The sequence below is a fragment of the Silurus aristotelis genome (genome assembly GCF_946808225.1).
Source record: "Silurus aristotelis genome assembly, chromosome: 14".
NCBI lineage: Eukaryota > Metazoa > Chordata > Actinopteri > Siluriformes > Siluridae > Silurus > Silurus aristotelis.
In genome coordinates this window covers 2,684,825-2,708,329 of record NC_139587.1, presented here as the reverse complement: position 1 = coordinate 2,708,329, position 23,505 = coordinate 2,684,825, and the positions used below count along the sequence as shown (strand labels likewise).

At 40.7% G+C, this 23,505-nt stretch overlaps 1 protein-coding gene across 1 annotated transcript in view; it reads right to left on the bottom strand.

The window, feature by feature from the left end:
• fgfrl1b (fibroblast growth factor receptor like 1b) overlaps nt 1–1,096 on the bottom strand; it is a 42,142-nt gene extending 41,046 nt beyond the window's left edge. The window contains exons 1-2 of the mRNA XM_083559803.1: nt 963–1,096; nt 775–854 (exon numbers count right to left, since the gene is read on the bottom strand). Coding sequence (XP_083415929.1) covers nt 775–853 — 79 coding nt within the window. The 5' untranslated portion in view covers nt 854; nt 963–1,096. The remainder of the gene's footprint in view (nt 1–774; nt 855–962) is intronic.
• Nucleotides 1,097–23,505: the final 22,409 nt, after the last annotated feature.

Sequence of the window (23,505 nt, the reverse complement as noted above, 5' to 3'; positions counted from 1 at the left end):
GACACCTGAACATAAGATTCGTGTGTGGATTTCAGACATGATTTTGATATTATTATTACATTTTAGTGACTGCTGTTCATTCATGAGAAATTATATTCAACTTATTGTTTCAAATCATTACATTGCTTCAACTTTGGCGAAAAGTCGATGGTCAGATGCACTAAATGTGGTCTATCCTTCTTTTCTGAAATAATTGGAGGCTTTTTTTTTTTTTTTTACACGTATTAAATTAATTTTCCTTTTTTAAATAAAATAACTGTTAGAAATAGAGACTATGCATATATAGAGAATATATATATATATATATATATATATATATATATATATATATATATATATATATATATATATATATATATATATAAAGAGAGAAAGAAAGAGAGAGAGAACTTATTTTTAAAATATTTTGCCTTTTTTAAAATATATTTCTTAAATATTCTTTTACTTTATTTTTGGAATATTTATAGTATAGAATGACTTTCTCTTGAGCTTTTATTATTGCTTTTTTTGCCTGTTGTTTTGTCCTGAAGTTATCATATCTAAATATTATGATTTACTCATATATTTTGTGACATTATGTTCACGCAAAGATCAACCAATCAATTAATCAATCAATCAATCAATCAATCAATCAATCAATCAATCAATTATTGAAATCAACCAATCCTTGACTAGTCAACTTAAACCTAAACTTACATGATGCATTATTACTGAAAAATACCACACATCAGCAAGTGATCAGATTTGATCAGATTTGATCAGATTCGGACTCACCAATGGCTTCACATGTCACAGCGATGATCAAGATTCCAGCAAGCCGGAGGAAGTTTTCAGCTTTACAAATCATTTTCATTCTGGGTCAGAAACAGGAGATTGGAAGAACCCGTATGTAAGACACGAATGGAAAACAGGCCTGGTGTTTATCAAAGGTTTGCAGTGTGAAAGTGAAGGGTTTCACCCACCTAGTGTCCGGTTCCACTCCGGAAACTGCGGGATGAAGGTGCGAGCAGCGGCGGGACTCAGAGGCTACAGCGGTCGCGTCTCCTCTCAGCACGTCCCGCGTTCCTGCGCGCTCAAGCCTCCACTGAAGTCCCGCAGCTCAACTCGCACAGCCAATTAGGAGGCGGCGGAACTTTAGGAGCCAATCAGAGAGCGGTCCGCGTCTCGGCCGTGTCCACGCCGCGGGAGCGCGCATGTGGGGCTAAGCGCGCCACCTGCCTGCGGTGCACGAGCTTACAACTTCTTATTCAAGATTTAGAAGGTGGGGTCATTGTCAGGGCAAATGCTGGGGTATGATCACTAAGTTAAAATAAACAACAACAAAAATAATAATAAGGATAATAATAATAACATTTACTATTATTACCGTTCCTCTTCTTCTTCTTCTTCTTCTTCTTCGTCTTATTATTATTATTATTATTATTATTATTATTATTATTATTATTATTATTATTATTATCAATGACGTAACGTGATGAGGCAGTGTGATATGAGCCCCCTTGTGCCAATCGGCTGCAAAGCACCAGCCTAATAAATACCCCTTAATCGTTAATATTCATTGATTTATAATAACAGATATAAAACAAAAACATCTAAATAACCTCTATTACAATTTTGTTAACTTATTGTGGCAGCCATGTTTGTATCACCAGTTTCACTTCACTGGAACAAAGAGACTTCGAAGACTGTTCCTGCCTGACCATGGTCCTGTGTACAAAATGAGCTTCATGAAATTATAGCTGCGGTGTTAAGGTTGGAGTGGAGGAGCTTGCATGTTCTGCACAGAGCCCTGACCTCTTCAATTCTCAAGTTATTAACACCTTTGAGATGAACTGGAGCACTGACCAAACCTCATCACCATACATCAGTGCCTGATTGCACGAATGCGCTTGGAGCTGAAAGAGCTTAAATCCACTCCCTAAAATCTACTGGAAACCCTCCCCTCAAGAGTGGAGCTGATTATAATGGCAAAAAAAGAAAAAAAAGAATTAATCGTAATGAGATGGTTAAAAGAGGTGCACATACTTTTGGTTATACGGTGTAAATACAGTGCTGGACAGATATCTGTGTGGTAAATATATGCAGGTTTATAAGATATAATAAGCGTTTTCTGAACCTTAACAGTGCACAACATGTGATAGATAGATCGACAGACAGACAGACAGACAGACAGACAGACAGACAGACAGACAGACAGACAGACAGACAGACAGACAGACAGATAGATAGATAGATAGATAGATAGATAGATAGATAGATAGATAGATAGATAGACCCTTTCCTCTTCCTCTTCCTCCACTTTACTTTCATTTTATTTCTCTCCTCTTTCTCTCCCTCCTGCACTCGTTCCCAGAGTTGCTATTTTTGTCCTCATCTTTCCTCCTAATATTTATTTTGTGTATGATGTATCCACTCTGAAATCCTGAGCAGAGAGAACGGAAATAGGTTGAAAAAGCGAGGCCCTCTGCTTATTTTTTATGCATCACCATGAAAAATAAGCCAATATCAGAAAAGGCAAATGACATTCAGAATGAATAAATCAAGTAAATCACACTTCTTTCTCTCTTTTTTTCCTTTTTTTTTGCACTAAAATGTATTCACCTGGAACTGACCAAAACATTCCACATATGATTGAATCACAGGTTCGTGTATTTGTTATGGAATTCCATTTGCCATCTCAGCCGTATTCGAAAGTTCAGTCAAACGCCAGTAATATTCTGATCTCTCCCTCTCCTTTCTCATATAAAATGATTGATTTGTTTTGTCTGCGAGCATGCACTCTTTATGAACAAATCATTTGAAATATAGAGCTAGGAGAACCTCTCACATGTCAGCCTGTAGGTGGTGCTGGAGGTCCATGGATGGATCATACACTCTTCTCCAAAAAACTGTCATGGTATTTGAGTATATAGCATTTGAATTGCTCGAGGTGTCACTGCATGTCCATTTAAATCTCACAAGCAGATCACTTTCAGGAGATTAACACCAATGTTTCTTCATTATTGCATGGAAGAAATCTTTAGACAGGACACTTCTGTTTAATCTCATCAAACTGCCATCTCATGTTGGTCCAAATGGGACTGTATTGTCTCTTTTGATCAAACTGGAATGTCTGACTTTGTGTTTTGTGGTCAGAACAGTCAAGTCGTTCAGCAGTTTAAAAGTGTTTGTATTTAAATACATTTAATTTGTTCATTTCAGGTTCTCAGTGGATCCTGATCCTATAGCAGCTCCATTTATAAAACCACGCCTCCTTTTATGAAACTGACAGACACAAAAGCCACGCCTCCTCAGTAAAAATAAACACATACAAAACCATGCCAGCTTTCTGAATGTGAAATTCACAGAAGCCACACCTTTTTTTGTTAGACCGACAAGCCACGCCCACTTTCATGACATTGACGAGCCACACCTTCCTAAAAGCAACAAAAGCCATGCCTCCTTTTATTATACTGGCAAACCCAAACGCCACACCCCCTTTTCTGAAAATGAAAGGTACACAATCCACACCTCCTCACTCAAACAGAAATACACAAAAGTGTAAAAAAAAAAATAATAATAAAAAAAAAAAAAAAAAAAAAAAAAAAATAATAATAATAATAATAATAATAATAATAATAATAATAATAAAAATAATAATACATGCCCCTTTTCTGAAACCAAAATGAACAAAAAAAACACACCTCTTTTCAATAAACTTACATCCCCCAAAAGCCACACCTCTTTTCATGAAGGCACACAAGCCACGCCTTCTTTCCTGATATTGACAGCTACGAAAACCATACCTCCGTTGCTGATATGATAGACAGAGAAACCGCTCCTCCGTTTCTGATATTAAGATAAAAAGCCATGCCTCTTTTTCTGACATTGACAAACCCAGAAGCCACGCCTTCTTTCCTGATACTAACAACCACAAAAGCCACACCTTCTTTGCTTATACTGACTCGATCTCGGTCTTCGGTTTTCTTCTCTGTAAATGTATGAAGCTTATGATGTGACTCCACCAGGACTAGCTGGATGAAATCTTTCTTCATCCCGATGCTCCAAAGACTCTCAGGGTCTGATTTCTCCCTCCCACTCTATCGCCCCCTGCGGGTAATAAAAGCCAATCGGTCGAGAACTTCCACCTCCGCCCACACGGCCCCTTCCAGGCCCTTCGCCTCAGAAGGAAGAAGGCGGGTGTGTGGGAGGCGATTTTACAAATGTTTCACAGCCATGTGAGCAGCTCCCGCGGTTTCTCTTATCTCATATTCAGCTGGCTCTCGTCCCTCGCACACTCGCTCGCTCTCGGTTCCATCTTCATCAGTACACAAATGCTGCGAAAGTGAGAACGGGGAGGTGAAAGTGGGGCATGACTTCTGCTTACCAACACGCCAGGGCTGTCAGAATGAATTTATTGTACAAATATTACTCTAATTTTCAGCGTTTTTTGTTTAATTTCTAAAAGCCAGATTTTGACTTTCAAACATTGATGTCTTGTTTTATTTTTCTCTGATGGACAGAAAACCAATCGAGGCTGAATTTCAACACTGTGATCAAATAGTAGATCAACTGCAACCAGAACCTCAGCCTTTGTTGTAAGCGGACTAAAGGTAGTCTCTGTAAACACTATCCTAAATCGAGACATGGCCTGGCCTACCCAGGAGCCCGACGCACTCTGTTTCAGTGCGGGGCGACGCAGATAAAAAGGAGAACTGAACCGCTGGCATCTCATAATGAGGGAGTTGCATACATCCTTGCAGTATCCCTATATATTACACCGCATATACAGTGCTACGTTTGCCTGCTGCGCAAGATATTTTTTTGCCTGCTGCGTAAAATATTTTATTACATTTATCTCATTCATACATTTATCTCATTCATAAGACTCAGCAGCTATGGGGTTAAGAGCCTTGCACAGGGGCCTTTAAAACTCATAACCTTTAGATCCTTAACCACTGAGCCATGACCTTCCTTATAGATTACATGTTACATGTATATGTATGTAGCAGCAGGTGCAGATTAGCATCTGTCCTCAAGTGGAGGGTGAATTTGGATGAAACGAGCGGTAAGAAGCAGCTGTAGCTAATTCTCTCTGTTTCAGGCCACACTACACCGGGTACATTTAAAAACTGGGTAAATCTAAAAACTTTCAGTCCCCATGGTTTTCAATTATTTCCCAAAACTTGCACATCCACACCAAAACATCTTTGACTCTTTGACTCGCGTCATTTCCTCCTGCCGTTTATTTACCTCCTTCTCTTTGAAACGTCGTGGCAATGACTAAAAATCTACAATCGTTTTCGAAAGTCTCTGTTTTCACAGTCCACCCTTTTTCCAATTTATCCACTTTGGAGACTGTTTTCAAACAGCTACGTTTACGTTTACTGAGAACACCATCTTCGTGTGAACGGAAGGCCAAAGCAGTGAGAAAAATATTTGTTTTCAAACAAAAACGTATAAGTGTGGCCTCAGTGTCTGACACCGGCGATAAAAAAGAGAGAGAGCCTTGGGGGAGAGAGAGAGACACTGAGCGGAGCTGAACGTGGGTGCATGGGTGTTAACGAGTAGCAGTTTTTTAATGCCTCTCTGCTTGGTAAACCATCACCTGTCTCCTCATCATTCCATCCTGAGTCGGCGAGTTTGCAACAGTGTATTTATTAATTACCAGCAGGAGACATACTTGGGAGTTTATCTTTTTTTTTACTTAAATTGGGCTTTAAAACACCAAAAACACTAAAGACAATATAAGCTTTAACACCGAGACAAACTCTGTCAACCGCTGGCGAGAGTAAAGCATCTCACAAGGCGTAAATCCCGGCAGCGTCAGAACATATCGTACTGTATATGCTGCTACGTTTGTCTGCTGCAAGAAAGTTTAAATATTTGGGCAATTTTGACGTATCTCTATAGTCATCGTTAGATCGTAAGTTGAACCATCGTTATTCTAGGACTACCTCTGTATATAGGAAGGACCGAGCAGCAAGAGACACACCTGTAGCTGATAAATGTAATTGGTGCTCTTTGTTTCAGTGTCCGGCGACGGCGAAAAAAAATGAGAGAGCAGCATCCCAAAATATCTTACCATATACGCTGTTTTTGCCAGCTGAGCACGAAAAACCGTAAGACGAACCATCATGGACCATTTGTATAGTAAAACACAAATCTGTTTGGAATTAATGATAAAATTGTGATTAAAAATTGCACAAGAATGCGACATTATTCGCATACGCTCCATCTGTACCATTTACGTACACCTAAACACATTAACACCCCCAACACAAACCCAGATAAACGTTGTACAGCAGTAGCCCTAGCAAGGATAAGCAAATCTCTGCCAGCACACAAAATAGCAAAAAAAAAATGTGCTGACAACATCTCCGACTGCTTGAGGAACACTGTCGAATTCCAACCTCCAGACACGAGGCGACAAAAACGAATACACGTGTCAGTATATTCTTTATTCTTTAGTAATAGCATCAGCTCGTCCGGTCAGGTGGATTTTAAAAGCCACGGCATGGCATTATGGACAATCTGAACTGTCAACACCGTGGCAAATCGACGACGGGTTCAGCGCGAGAGCAGCTCGTTGTCTGTTTCCCGAAAGCAGCACAGTGCTCTGATGAGATAAATACAGAGAGCTGGCTGATGCTGACAGTGAGGAAAAGAGTGGAAGTAGAGTACTGAAGAAAAGAGGTAGAGAGAGTAGTTTTCTCTCTATGGCTGTCTACTGGAGCAAACGCTAATGGAGAGATGACGGTAAAACTGCCTAACATATCACATCTTTAGCTCGAGTCAGGACTAATGAAGACGTCGTCCGGCACTTGGTATACCCGAGCACTTAAACAGATTTACCACTCGTATGAAACCTTCCAGTGCGAGCCGGCATGAGTTGTCCTCTGTTCTTACAGCTGTAGACAAACCCAAACAATTTAGCCGCACTAGAAAAGTTAGCGAGGAACATTATTTGCATTCACTGTGCATCGATAACTTTTTTTCTCCCAATGGTCACAAGATGTATTTGAAAACAAAAGTTCAACTTTTCCAAACTGTCGACTTCCTGCACCTTCAGTTTGCCAGTTAAATCATCAGCCAATCATATTGTTCATTGAACCTTAGGTGAAAACGGCTGACCCAGAATAACCTATGCTTCTTGTGGTCGGGGCGAACAAACGTTTGAGACAAATATACAGTTGTTTAAAGATGTAACATGAACGAGAGATGAAGAGGACGGAACGCGAATACTCAGCTTAAGATTTATTTAAGAAGATCGAAGTCAGAGTCTATGGCTCGGGGTCGAAGATAAGACAAAATCAATAAAAGAACAAATAAGAATCGAAAATGGAAAAAACAAATATAAAAGTCTAGAACAAACACATTGAGGTGTAAATGAGCAAACATATCAAGAACTAATAGAAAAACAGATGAATGAAATCAGGTATCAAACCAAAGCAAGTGGTGGAGACTGTGCCAAAATGTCCTGTCTCCTAATTCCCTACTTATACTCTGTGCTGAATGTACACTTTATGCACAAACACCTAGTGATAAGGTTTGAATCTGCTTTTTAAACACTCCACATTTAGTCCCCATTTGCTCTTATAATGTCGTCCAAACTTCAAGGAAGATGTTCCACAAGATGTGGAGATTCTGTGGAGAATTATTTAGCCACAAGTGTGTAGTTAAGTCAGATACTGATGTGTGTGGTGTGGAGACCTGAGGTGCAGTGAGCGTTCACATTCATTCCAATAGGTTTGAGGTCAAAAATCTATAGCTGGAGATCTTCCACTCCAACCCATGTAAAGCAAATCTTCATGGAGCTGACTTTGTGCACAGGGGCATTGTCATGCTGGAACATGTTTGGCTCTTCTAGTTCAAGTGAAGGGTACTTTTCATGCTCCCACATCCAAAGACGTCCTACACAATCGTGTGCCTCTGAGAAGAACCTCATATTGAGATCGCAAACATGATGGTTAGCATGATAACTTGTTTTGTTTTGTCTGTATTAATGCACTTAGCAAGCTAATTAACTCACATTATATTACATTAGCTAGCGCTTTTTAGGCTAGTCACAGTGTTCTATCCAAACAACCACTAAGTTTTTAATGTCATGGTGGTCTAGCTAAAGGAAAAGAAAATGTATATTTTTCAAGAAAGATTTCTTGTGTCAGTTGAATTCATCTTGATTTCTTTCCCAGGTGTTTAATAAGACCTGCAGCGATAAATCAAGTTGATTGTCCTGGGAGTCGTCTTTTCATTGAGGCCGCACCGACGGCATCCAGGCCACTTTTCCCGAACAGAGAGGCCGCTGTTGACATTTTTCTCTGACATCAAAAAAACGTGGGACAGAAAGAAGAAGAAAAGGAATTACTCTCCTATAATCTACGCCCATTCACTGACAACAAAGGCTGGCGTCGGAGTGAGCGCGAGGACGGCAGCAGTCCAGCAGTGTCTGTGTGTGTCACTATAATGACTTCAGTCGCTCTTTGAGTTCAGACGTTCTAAACTCTGCAGGTGACGAGCTTCTGTCTTTCTCTCAGAAAAAAGGTTGGTATGAAAAAAAAGCGATAGCACACATTTAGAGACCCACGCTGCGTCCCTCTCTGTGTCTCCCGGTGTGTGTTTTCTCTGTGGATGCCCCGTCACCATCTCTCGCTCCATGATCCGTCCCTCTGCTCCTTTTTTGGTGTGCTTTTATGTTTGTTTTGGTTGGACTTATATGTCAAATTTGAGATCACTGAGCATTTTCAAATGCTGACATTAATGCTGGCATCTGTTCACCTCCAGCTCTCAGCTGAAAACATCACTGCATGTCATAGAGAATTAGCCAAATTTCACAGTCTTCTGTAACAGCCAGGAGGCAGCGATACTGACACGGCTTCAGCGCTCTTGTGCAGTTCATTTGTTTTTCATTTTTTGTATATTCAATACGCCTCCAAATGAAGCCAAATAAAGCCTGCTGTGCTCATTTACATTTAGAGCAATTCACCAGACATGCTTATTCAAAGCAACTTACAATTATCTCTTATTTTTAATACAAGGCCTAGCAGTGGCCCCTAGTAATGGGTTTATTCAGAGTGATTTGTAAAATTCCTGCTGGACGTGCATAAGCAAAATATCGCAAAATCTCGTTCGTTCTTTTATCACGTGACTCCCATAGACGCCATGCAGTTATGTATATATATATATATATATATATTAAACACATAGGTCCCCTGGTGGTCTAGTGGTTAAGATGCAGCCCTCTCACCGCTGCGACTCGGGTTCGATTCCCGGTCAGGGAACCATCCCCAGCCACTCTCAGTGCCGGTCCCAAGCCCGGATAAATTGGGGAGGGTTGCGTTAGGAAGGGCATCCAGCGTAAAACACGTGCCAAATCAAACGTGCGGAGGATCCGCTGTGGCGACCCCTAACGGGAGAAGCCGAAAGAAACTTTATATTAAACACATATATAGATTATTGAAAATATAGTCAAAGTTGGTGTATGTAAAAGTGTTGGGGGAATCTGCTTATTGAGATTTAACTTTTTATTTGATCTCTGATCAAAGGAACGAAATGAATAAAAAAATCTTTCATTTTGAGGAACGAGATAAAAAAAAAAAAAGTCGCTGAAATTATCAGCTTGGTGGGGCTGGGATTCGAACTCATGACCTAGTCCAACCCCAACCGCAGGACTATATTTATTCCCTAAATAAATAAATAAATATTTATTCTCTTAATTCCTTCTATGCATATTCCCAGAAATTTTGGTCAGAGCACAGGGTCAGCCATGATATGGTTAAGTGCCTTGCTCATAGGCCCCAAGAGTTGCAGTTTGGCGATACCAAAGAGGGGCTTAAGCCCTATACCAGTAACCCAGAGACTTAATCATTGAGCTACCACCTCTAAAGCTTTGGTTGCGCTCATGAAACCTTTTTAACGAGTAAGAATGACTTCATCACTCATCATGGAACTTATTATTCTTGATCTATTGGTCATCATCAACAAAAGGTCTTCATGCAGCAAAACAAAAAATAAGTATCTCACAACTGTACAGCAAAATCTTCCCAGAAATAAAATTAAACTTTCTACGACAAACAAAAGCCTGCTTTCATCCTTTTCTCTTTTATCAGCATAATATTGTTCTCACACGTTCAACATTCTGCCCGTGTTCCCTCACGGCCCATCTCCAACTTCACTCAATATGAAATTCTCCTCACCTAAATGCCTGAGTCTTGAATTTCCAAGCTGAACGCTTACTCTCATATCCCCTGTCCGGACTTGAAGTCATTTAGATGCAGCTCACTTACTTGTGGTGCTGAGATTTAGACTTTCACTTCATGGGTGGCAGACCCTGGCTTCAAATTCACTCCCACAGTAAAATATCTCTCCTCTTTACAGCACAAAACCTGTCTTTATGTACAGTGCTATCACTCTAACATCAGTGCTCTGGCCTTTTTCTTTATAATACTCCACATACTATTATTTATCTGTTTGATACATTGCATCGTTTTTCATACTGGAGCTCCTTATTCCATAGAATTGCTAAAAAAACAGGTGAGCAGTAATAAAATGAGGACAGAAACCAGGAAATGTGCCATTACTTTATTGTAGACCAGTGATCAAACTAAGAAATTTAATTCAATTACATTTTTTCTATAGCACTTTAAACAATTGTCTCAAAGCAAGTTTATGGATTACGAGAATATTTAATTCAATATTTAAATGTAAGGTTATTTATCCCCCTGATGAGCAGGTGTGGGGCAACTGTGGAAAGGAAAATCTCAAAACCTTAGATGGTACGAGGAAAAGACCTTAAGGGGAACCAGATTCAAAACAGACACTCGTCCTCATCTGGGTGACACAAAGAGTGTAAAATCTTTCAAATATTACAAACACATGAAATTAAAAAAAGTTGAGTTGCAGAACTTATACTGTAAATGATCTCAACATCTGAGATCTTTATAGATTCAACACCACCATGCCAGAGCCTTTAAATGTTCGATGATGAAGAAACAGATCGTAAGTCTACTTCCACTCTTTTCCTGCTTAAGGTCCAAGATTTTCATGAAATGGGATCTAAATGGAGCTGGCACAATCTTTAGACACCTTTGAAAGGGTATAAAAGAGAAGCAGTAGAAAGGAATTAGCAAAGGTTCTGTTCATAATATCAACAAAAAAAATTATTTCCTGTTTTTTGGGAAATTTCCACCACAGTAGCAGCATGTCAGCATATCTGACTTTTCCAGCCAAATGTGGTTCTTTCTCAAACTGTCATCATAAAGTTCATGAAACATAGGAATAAACTGGAACATCTCCTGCTATAGTGCTGCCACCCTACTGAACACCATTGGGATGAATCTGTGCACTTCAGGCCTCCTCACCTTGTCACCTACATCATTACCTTACTTTACTAACACCCTTGTATCTGAATAAATCTCACACATCTCATTAAGATTTAGTGGAACATCTTCCCAGAAGAGTGGAGGTCATTATAAGAGCAAATGGGGACTAAATGTGGAATAGAGATTAACGGTCAGGTGTCCATAAACTTTTGTTCATATTGTGTACTGTGTAAGTTTTTGACTGCATCTGAATGTGTAATGTGTTACTCAGTCATGCTTCAGAAGAACATGCTGTTCCTTGCAACTTGGAAAAGCTGTGGTGAGAACATGTTTTTGGTGTGAGTGTGTGTGTGTGTGTGTGTGTGTGTGTGTGTGTGTGTGTGTGTGTGTGTGTGTGTGTGCGTGTGTGTGTGTGTGTGTGTGTGTGTGTGTGTGTGTGTGCGTGTGTGTGTGTGGAGCAAGGGTTCTCTCAGTGTGTGTTTGTTTTAACACTATCAAAAACCCTCTCTTTAGATAGGTATGATATTCATGAGTATGGAACATCCATTATTCACAAAGAGTTCTTATAGGGCAATATACAGATGTCCTCGAGTTACGATGGTTTTTACGTAAAAAAAAGATTTTTTTTAAAGATTTTTAGATCTTACAATGAGACACAGGCAGCCGTGTATGATGTTGGAACGTGCAGCTGGGATGAGCGTATCTCTCGCTCTGTGAGATGCCCCACTCTCGCTGGCCGTCGACGGAGGAAAGTTGTCTCAGTGTCTCAGTTTCAAACAGCAATTTTAATGATTAAAAACATGTTTTTTTTATTAAAATGACAACCTGTACTTACTTTTGATACTTAATTAAATTAAGTAACTTAAGTCAATTAAGTGGTGACTGTGGCAAAAAAACTCCCTGAGACATCATGAGGGAGAAACCTTGAGAGAAACCAGACGCAGAAGAGAACCTCATCCTCAACACCAAATGTCCATTCATTACAGTTCAATCATTGTTGAGGTGCTGTCCAGTGCTAGGTGCTGAAATGCAAAACTGATCATGAAATCTGTGGTCCTTAGCCATTGTAGTAGAATGCTGATATTAATTCCAGTCCATATCCATCGTCAAACTTCTTGAGTTGCTTAGTAACTTCATGGATCTTCATGTTAAACCAGCCCTAAGGTCTGCAAGGTCTACGTCATCCACTATTGTAAAAAACTTATTTAAAATGTCTCTCACGGCTACAGCAGAACAAATAACATACTGAAAGGGACCTATGAACCCCATCCATCCATCCATCCATCCATCCATCCATCCATCCATCCATCCATCCATCTATCTATCTATCTATCTATCTATCTATCTATCTATCTATCTATCTATCTATCTATCTATCTATCTATCTATCTATCTATCTACAGTGAGGAAAATAAGTATTTGAACACCCTGCTATTTTGCCAGTTCTCCCACTTGGAAAGCATGGAGGGGTCTGAAATTGTCATCGTAGGTGCATGTCCATTGTGAGAGACATAATCTAAAACAAAAATCCAGAAATCACAATATATGATTTTTAAACTATTTATTTGTATGATACAGCTGCAAATAAGTATTTGAACACCTGTTTATCAGCTAGAATTCTGACCCTCAAAGACCTGTTAGTCTGCCTTTAAAATGTCCACCTCCACTACATTTATTATCCTAAATTAGATGCACCTGTTTGAGGTCGTTAGCTGCATAAAGACACCTGTCCACCCCATACAATCAGTAAGAATCCAACTACTAACATGGCCAAGACCAAAGAGCTGTCCAAAGACACTAGAGACAAAATTGTATACCTCCACAAGGCTGGAAAGGGCTACGGAGAAATTGCCAAGCAGCTTGGTGAAAAAAGGTCCACTGTTGGAGCAATCGTTAGAAAATGGAAAAAGCTACACATGACTGTCAATCTCCCTCGGACTGGGGCTCCATGCAAGATCTCACCTCGGGGGGTCTCAATGATCCTAAGGAAGGTGGGAAAGCAGCCCAGAACTACACGGGAGGAGCTGGTCAATGACCTGAAAAGAGCTGGGACCACCGTTTTCAAGGTTACTGTTGGTAATACACTAAGACGTCATGGTTTGAAATCATGCATGGTACGGAAGGTTCCCCTGCTTAAACCAGCACATGTCCAGGCACGTCTTAAGTTTGCCAATGACCATTTGGATGATCCAGAGGAGTCATGGGAGAAAGTCATGTGGTCAGATGAGACCAAAATAGAACTTTTGGGTCATAATTCCACTAAACGTGTTTGGAGGAAGAAGAATGATGAGTACCATCCCAAGAACACCATCCCTACTGTGAAGCATGGGGGTGGTAGCATCATGCTTTGGGGGTGTTTTTCTGCACATGGGACAGGGCGACTGCACTGTATAAAGGAGAGGATGACCGGGGCCATGTATTGCGAGATTTTGTGGAACAACCTCCTTCCCTCAGTTAGAGCATTGAAGATGGGTCGAGGCTGGGTCTTCCAACATGACAATGACCCGAAGCACACAGCCAGGATAACCAAGAAGTGGCTCTGTAAGAAGCATATCAAGGTTCTGGCGTGGCCTAGCCAGTCTCCAGACCTAAACCCAATAGAGAATCTTTGGAGGGAGCTCAAACTCCGTGTTTCTCAGCGACAGGCCAGAAACCTGACTGATCTAGAGAAGATCTGTGTGGAGGAGTGGGCCAAAATTCCTCCTGCAGTGTGTGCAAACCTGGTGAAAAACTACAGGAAACGTTTGACCTCTGTAATTGCAAACAAAGGCTCCTGTACCAAATATTAACATTGACTTTCTCAGGTGTTCAAATACTTATTTGCAGCTGTATCATACAAATAAATAGTTTAAAAATCATACATTGTGATTTCTGGATTTTTATTTTTAGATTATGTCTCTCACAGTGGACATGCACCTACGATGACAATTTCAGACCCCTCCATAATTTCTAAGTGGGAGAACTTGCAAAATAGCAGGGTGTTCAAATACTTATTTTCCTCACTCTATCTATCTATCTATCTATCTATCTATCTATCTATCTATCTATCTATCTATCTATCTATCTATCTATCTATCTATCTATCTATCTATCTATCTATCTATCTATCTATCTATCTATCTATTTCAGAATAACATATTCATCTTCAAGATATTCAGCCCTATCCCTACAGACAATTTTAAATAACCAGTGGACAGTTGGAAGAAACCAAAGGATCCTGAGAAAACCCACATGGACAGAGTGGAGGAGATATCAAATTGAATGAGAAAATTTTGTAGATGTTTCTAGTTTTCATCAAAAAAAGGATACAAACATTGGGCACAGAGTCAGTCTGGTTTCAGTCCCAGTGGGATTGCTGTTCGCAACCTTGCTGATCCATTTCTCTCAACCTTTCCACAGAAGAATGCTAGCACTAGCACTGGTGCGTCTAAGTGATTAACATGTGCCTCAGGTTCCTGTGTGTTGCTGCATTTGGATGTTGTTTTGTTATATATTTTTTATTATTATCATTTGCAGTAGAAGAGCTCTAGCGAGTGTTAGAGTGTAATGCCGGGATTTTGCTCGCCTCACCTGGTCCCATGTGTTCGCCAAAGCAAGCAGCGCTCATTTCCAGTATTGCTGCCACGAGCAAGAAACAGAAAGGGGATCAATTTAAGAAAGTCCCACGCAGCAGCACTTAATGGCCCACACACACACACACACACACACACACACACACACACACACACACACACACACACACACACACACACACACACACACAAACACACACACACACACATGTCTGTATTAACCTTGTGAGGACCTAATACTGAAGCAACTACTAAGTCAGCTAATTAATGTGATGCAATTCCTAGCAAATTTTTTGAACAGAAGCTACTGTTTGTTGTAAGAGTTGTCAGATATTTGGAGTATTGTAGGGAATTTTGTGGACTGTTTTCCTCTCTTTTTTATTAATAACTTTCTATTGACTTTTGTGTTGCCAGATATAACCAATACTCAACATATCTGTAAAGCTAACAGCAACATTAAGCTCACTAAAACTTAAACTTAAACCAGCCAAATAACCTCATGAGGTGGAAATGGTCTTAGTACCTTATCATTATTGTGACCTCAAACATCTAAGATGGGTGAGAAATCCAAGGAAAATACAATATCAAGAGTGTCAGTGAGGTTCTGTGTCGTTAGAACATCTTTAATGTTTCTTAGTGTAGATTTTCTGCAAAAAACATTGTATGGACAACAGTTTGTGGACACCTGACCGTAATATAAGTTTGTGATCACCACACTTTGCTTATCATTTGCTGTTTATAATAACCTGCACTCTTCTGGGAAGGTGTTCCACTAGATTTTGGAATGTGTTTGTGGAGATTTGTGTGAGATTCTTACACCCTCAAAGGTGAAAAATGTACCCCAAAGGTGTTCAATAGGGTTAATAACTCTATAGCAGGAGATCTTCGACTCCAACCTATGGAAAGGATATCTTCATGGAGCTGGCTTTGTGCACAGGGGCATCGTCATGCTGGAACATGTTTGAGTCTCCTAGTTTAGGTAAAGGAGGAATGTAATTGTACTTTATACGATGACATCCCGAACAACGTTGTGTCTCTGACTTTGTGGTAGAAGTTTGGGGAAGGACCACATATGGCTGGAAAATGCAAGTGTCCCAATACTTTTGACAATAACATATATGGATGAAAGTATACATTTTAACCTCTAATGCAAAATTATTTCTCAACATTTAAAATTAAGCCCCCGTGCCCTATAAATGTGGGTGGAGTCAATATTTAATAATCCCCGCCCACCAAGATAGGCCTGATCTACCCTTATATGGTTACAAGGTATCTAGAAGTTCGTCTTTGTATTGCTCAAAATGGACAAGGGGACTCAAAACTGAGAACGAAGCAAAAATAAATACACCCTGTTCATCCTTCTACCCCTCCTGGCTTTTTCCTTTAACTTGTCACCTTTGTAGCTCATCCCTGTAATCACTACATGCTGTCTGGAGGGCAAGTGCAGGGATGCATGAAGGGTCAAGCTCTGAAAGTTAAAGCCTTGTTTATCCCCCGTACAAGGTTCGAGATGTCGTTTCATTTTAGTATTTGTGTCGTCGTCGTCCCCAGATGACTTGCTCTCGAGTTATTAGTGTCGGCTGCGGAAGACGGTCTCATTAAAACATAACATTATGCTCGAGGAGGATATTATGGTAATGTAATATGCAAAATGAGGACTCTGGTTTAATTGGTCTTCTTCGGATCATTAGTTATTTGGGCATAATGTACCTATTTGTGATGCAAATGTATTTGTGTATGTGTGTGGCATGGGATTGATGTTGAACAAATGTGCAGAGAAAAAGAAGTAGAAGAAGAATAGGTATACCTGCCAGGTTGAGAAATGTGTGGACTTTTGGCTCGTTCCTAGAAAGGATTAAAAACAATCAAGGTGAAGTATAGAAACAGTTCTTCATCTGTGTGTTTAAGTGGGAAATAAAAAAAGAAAGAACTGTACAAAAAATCATCCTGTCTAATATAATAATAATAATAATAATAATAATAATAATAATAATAATAATAATGGTGCAGAATCCAGAAAAGTCCTCGGTTTCCTTTTTACGCACACCTCTAGGTGGCACTGTGGCTCTACACCTAGACGGAGGTCTACCAAAACTGCATCACCTTTCAGACCCACACAGTAGTGCACACACACACACACACACACACACACACACACACACACACACACACACACACACACACACACACACACACACACACACACACACTTTGCCATTGGATATTACTGTGTTTCAATATAGCCCCAGAATAGCATGGAATTGTGTTCTCTGTTGATGAGGCGGTTATATACGTTTAGCATTTTTCATCATTACACATCACACACACACTGACACACACACACACGCACACACACACACGAACAAATCTGCTGTATATTATATTGCTCTAGCAACACTACTGTGCAGTACCTGTTTAATTTAACAATCAACTGTTTAATCTAGCAACAGATGCTTGTCAGTCTGGAGAACATACGTGTGTGTGTGTGTGTGTGTGTGTGTGTGTGTGTGTGTGTGTGTGTGTGTGTGTGTGTGGGTGAAGAGAAAACAACAGGAAGAAGCAAGCTGCATAAACAGCATGTCATTGTTTCTAATTGGCTGAATATTTATTGTAGGCAAATGCAATGTGCTGAAGTCAATTAGATGTGCACACAAAGGCGCACCTGGCAACCCGGCAACCTGGCAACCTGACAACCTGGCAACCCGGTGACAGAGCGGCGACAAAAAACTGAATTAGACAAAATTCATTTAACATCAGTCTCACTGACAGACGTGTTCCTGTGGCATGTTATTAAAGAGCTGACTGCCATATAGATATACTCTGTCTTTTTCTTCCCTTCTCTCTCTCTTTCTCTCTCTCTCTCTCTCTCTCTCTCTCTCTCTCTCTCTCTCTCTCTCTCTCCCCCCCTGTCTTACTCTGACTCTCTATCTCTCTCTCTCTCACTTTGTATCTCCTTCTTTCTTTCCATCTGACTATCTGTCTTTCTCTCAGTCTGGGTCTCTGTCTTTATCTCTGTCTGTCTTTCTCTCTCCCTATTTCTGCCTTAATCTGTCTGTCTCTCTACCTCTGCTCTTTTTCTGTCTCTCTCTCTCTATCCTTCTGTCTCACTCTATCTTTCGCTCCCTCTGTCTCTTTCTGTTTTTTTCTCCCAATGTTTTCTGTCTCTTTGTTTTTCTCTTTTAGTCTCACTCGGTCTGCCTCTTTCTCCTCACTGTTTCTCTCCCTTAATCTGTTTCTCTATCCCTCTGCCTCTTTCTGTCTGCCTCTCTCTCTCTCTCTCTCTCTCTCTCTCTCTCTCTCTCTCTCTCTCTCTCTCTCTCTCTCTCTCTCCACACGCGTGGGGGAAGCGTGAACGTGGCGTGTAGAATGCATGAGAGTGGATATCGCAATCATTTTACGCTAAACATTGGAATAACCTAGTGTGTGTGCGTGTGTGTGTGTGTGTGTGTGTGTGTGTGTGTGTGTGTGTGTGTGTGTGTGTGTGAGAGAGTGTGTGCATGTGTACTAGCATGCCTGTGCGCACGGGCGTGTGTGTGCATGGGAGTTTGCAGCATGGCGTCTCCGAGCGCGACTCTGTATGACAGTCTGACTCGCCGGCACGGTGTGCGGGTGGCGTACGAGGCGAGTGTAGAGTAGTGTGTGCTAGCGGTTGGAAATATGGTGGGGCATGAGAACATTGTCTCTGCCTCTGGATGAACAGTGCAATTGTGTTTTTTTTTTTTTTAATCTGGATAAAGTGTCTAAACTGATTAAAAAAGGAATTGTTGTTAACAATGAATGTATATTGGTTTCTCCCCTCAAAAAAGGTCATGTTATCAAATGTCCCTCCTTTTTATCAGTGATGAGGCAATTCTGAAAGAGCTCGGTCCGGGAGAACCGTCTCCCCCATAAAGAAAATTCCCCTCAGCTGTAAGTCCACACAAGTTAAGCACTTAGTGTGTTTCAGGAGGATGGTTTTTATCGTTCTGAATAAAGGTCTTGAGGAACTAAATGTGGTCTTTAATTTCAGGATTGATGGGTTTGACTACAACATCTTGTTTCCATGGATTCAGAAATTAAATGTTTTAAATGTGGTCAGTCAGGACATCTTTTTCGCGCCTGTCCTGAAAGACAGAGTGACAAGCGACTGGGGCAGGAAGCAGCTGAACCTGTTGGAGCCCCCTGTGGCTTCAGCACGGCCGGCTGCTGAAAGCCCTATAACTGCTGCTGCACCAGGGCCTAGGGAGCGTGAGCCCCAAAGCTCAGACTGCAACTCAGAGGTCCACTAACGACATAACCACCCCAGAGAAGCCCTGCTCGGCTGAACTGGGCCCGAAAAAACCCTGCTCGGCTAAACTTGGGCCAGGAGAGGCCTTGCGAAACCGAAAAAGTCACAGTGGACTCTGGAGCAGTGCTGAAGCTGCCTGCGCTGTCAAAGGTTGGCACAGGGGTGCAGAGCTGTCTCCAGGAGACACCAGTCACTACACCAGTGCAAGAGGACGGGGGAGACATCGAGATAGAAGACGAGCCCCAGTTCAAAGTAGGGGAGTGGTAGCTCCAGTAGTTAAGGTGCTGGATTACTGCTCGGAAGGTCAGGGGTTCAAGCCCCGGTATCGCCAAGCTGCCACTCTTGGGCCCTTGAGCAAGGCTCTTAACCCTCTGTGCTCCAGGGGCACCGTATCATGGCTAACCCTGCACTCTGCCTGCAGCTTCCAAGCAAAACTGGGATATGCGAAGAACAAATTTCACTGTGCTGTAATGTATATGTGACAAATAAAGGCTATTCTTTTAAAAAGTACTGACTAAAAGAAAGAAGCAAGGCAAGGAAATAAGTAGGCAAAGAAATACATGAAGGTGGAGGAACCTGGATCAGACAGTGAAGACACAATGTCTGATTCAGGTTTTAATCCAGACTCTCAGGTGGAACCGTTAACCGTGTTTTATAGCACTATTAAAAAAATTTTAAGAACCTCCAAGTGGCAAAAGAACGTATAAGTCGAGGAGTTTTTCCAGGACTGCAAACAGTTTGTCAATGACATAAAACATTTTAGAAGAGAAGCAGCTTTTACAGATCAGGAAATCTTTAGATTGAAAAAGCTGATAATAAAGGTCAATAGGACAATAGAACTCTGATAGACTGTGGTGTGTTTCTTTTTAGGTTTTTTTTTTTAGCATGGATGCTTCGTCTAAGCTCTTCTTCAGTTTAGAACAAAAGCATGGACAGAAACGATTCATGCATGCCGTGCGAACAGAATCAGTGGATCTCATCTCAGAGCCTGCTGAAATTCGCAAGCAAACAGTCAGCTTCTATTGAAAGCTGTATAGCAGTTAGAGGTCAGGGGCACAGGTGGTGGGAGAGAGTTTCCTTAAAGACCTGCCTAAGCTCACAGAGTCAGTGGACAGGAAGTTGGATAGAGAGCTGATACTGGCTGAGCTTCAGGAGGCTCTCTAAGGCATGGAGAACAGGCGGGCGCCAGGTATAGATGGTCTCCCTGTGGAGTTTTTCAAGGCATTCTGGGCAGTAATAGGGAAGGATGTGCTGGAGGTCCTACAGGACAGTGTCAGAGGTGGTCCGCTACCAATGAGCTGCAGGAGAGCCATCCTGACCCTGCTGCCAAAAAAGGGAGAACTGACCTACCTGAAGAACTGGCACCCGGTGTCAATACTGTGCACTGCAAGCTGCTGTCAAAAGCATTAGCATAGAGACTGACGAAGATGATGGAGCAGATCATTCACCAGATCATTCTGTGTGCCTGGCAGGTCGATATTTGACAATGTATGCTTAATTCGTGACATTTTGGACGTCTCCAGGCTTTTGGGCTTAAAGACTAGTCTGATTTTTCTAGACCAGAAAAAGGCTTTTGACTGGGTTGAGCATGAATACCTGTGGAAGGTTCTGGAAAGCTTTGGGTTCAACCCTGGTTTCAAAGCCATGATCAAGGTGTTGTACAGTGAAATTAAGAGTGTACTGAAGGGTAATGGTGGTGCCACAAGGCTGTTCACTGTCAGGAATGCTGAACGATATTTATTGTACTGTTTTTTTATGCTTTTATACACTGCTCCAGGTTACAGTCACTGTTTCAGCTTTTAAAACGTATTTTAATGTGATTCTTTTAATGTGACTTTTACTCTTCAGTGTTTTATTCTTGGTTTTAAGTACATCAGGAAAAACAAGTGTATGTGCCAGGATCTTTTTAAGACTGACGAAGTCGAGGATGTTGGTTGATTTTCATTTTTATAAGAGTATAAGGGGTTTAAAGATTTTTGAGCTCTGTGTTCTGTAGGAGATGAAGAATTGGGTTTTGCACCAGAACTGAACTAAATAATCACACGCCCCTCCCCCCCCTCTTAAACTGTCATTATCTGATTTTATTTTATTTATCATATCAACTTTTATTTCCCTCTCTTTCCGTGTCTCTTTCTGTCCCCCTCTTTCTCCCTCTGTCTCTTTCCATCTTTCTCTTCCTGCCTTTCTCTCCCCTTGTCTCTCTCCCTAACTCTCTCTCACTTAATGTCTTCACCTCTTTCTCAAATTTAGTTTAGCTTCATCCATGTGGCAGTGGTGCAACAATGTTGTCAAACCAACAAAAAAAGAAAATAAAACATACACATTTGTTTTTGCAAATAAATGAGACAAAAAAGATGTCTCATCTCTCAAGTCGTCTCATGTCTCCGAAGGTAAATAAGTGTTTGCTCTGTCTCTCTTTACCTGACTCACTGCCTGTTCCTGTTTGGGTCAGTTCTTCTTCTTTCTCTTCCTCTATATATCTTTCTCTGCCTCTTTTTCTCCCTGTCTCTCACTCTGTCTCTTCCTGTCTCACACAACCACCGCCTATGTTTTGAAAAGTGTCCTCTTAGTATGAAAGAGAAATCTTTGTTTATCTGGGTCTCTGTGCCTGTTTGATTATACAGGGAGCTGAAGCAGGTACAGAGGTCCTGATTGTGTGTGTGTGTGTGTGTGTGTGTGTGTGTGTGTGTGTGTGTGTGTGTGTGTGTGTGTGTGTGTGAGTGTGTAAAACCTCAGGGAGTAAATTAGCTGCTATAACACCGTGTCTCTCTCTTTTTTCCCACCACACACAATTTCCTGACTTTTATACACAACTGCGAGTGTAATGGTATTATGATATAAGAGGCGTGCGATGGAATGCAGCGTACGACATTCTCCACGAGTCATGCGGCGAAGCGGCGATGCTGCTCACTTCAGCTTTACTCGTTCTTATTAAATCATGGAACGGAATAAAAATGAAGGAAGGAATAAAATGCTCAGTGAAATGCTTTAATAAAAAGATACGAAAAACAAAATGGCACATAGTTCTTTATTTTGGTGTAAACTTTTAACCTTAGTCAAAAACTATAGAAACCATAACGTACTACGTTTACACTTATGCCATTTATCCAGAGCGACCTTTGAAATGCTCTGAAGTGTCCATCAATAAATACATTCTGATCCTGGGACTGAGAAACTGAGAATATCATCCGTCTATACACTCTGTTAGACCAGAAAATAGTTACGATGCGTTTTTTCAAAGCGAAAAACTCTGTAGAAGCTAAGGTTTTAGATGTTGTCTAAAAAGAGCTAGAAATTAGTGATGGGAAGATCAGATCGCTTTAGCAACTCACAGGTCACATCTACACTAATCCGAATCAATTTGAAAATGACGTTTTAGCCTAAAAACTTTGACTATATGAGTGATAAAATAATGAACCACTCAGACCAGAGGATTCATCAAATGAACTACTCAATTCCTCCTTCACCAAAGTCACCAGTGGCTCACTTGTTAGGAACAAACTTATAATTAAAAGGAACAAACTTATAAGCACTAAACTTTAATACTTTCAAGTTTAATTTAAAGTTTTCAATAAACTTTACACTCTTTGTGACTCAGAAGAATGAGTCGTCTCAAAGAGTGATTTGTTTAATCTCAAATGGATGTGCACGAGCAAAGCATTGCAAAATCTCAGTAGGTTTTGTACAGGAATCAGAATTGAGTAGTTAATCTCTTGACTCTTGAGTTCTTTTGACGCATGGCTCCCATATGTGCTATGCAGTGCATTACACAGGAAACAGAACTCCATTCGATGTCATGAGGAAGAAACCTTGAGAAGAACCAAACTCAAGATGGAACCTCATCCTCATCACAAAATGTCAATTTGTTACAGCTCCATCATTGTTGATGTGCGCTGTTTAGGTGCTGAAACACAAACTGTTTGTGCAAACTGTGGTCATGTTGTACCATTGTAGCAGACTGTTGAAATGAATTCCAGTCCAAATCCTTCCTTAAAGTTCTTAGGCTGTAGATGTAAATCCCCAGTTGCACTGAGTGTTCTCCAACTAAAGAGAACTCAATTTAGAGGCACCTGGATGAATCAGGCAGGTCCAAAGAGGAGAAAGAAAAAATCACTGTTTAAAAACATTTTAAGGAGGAACGACATATGGCTGGAAAAGTCAGGTGTCCCAATACTTTTGTTCATGTATTTTGCTTCATTGGTTTCTGTATTTATTCTTCCATGCATACATTTTTCTGCTTTTGTTCATTCCTGTTTTGTTGCACCATGTCTGGAACTACTTTGTAATACTACTCTGTTGTGTCATGCTTTGTTTTGGAACAAAGCAATTTCTCTTATAGAAATGTAATTTTTTTTTTTATTTATTG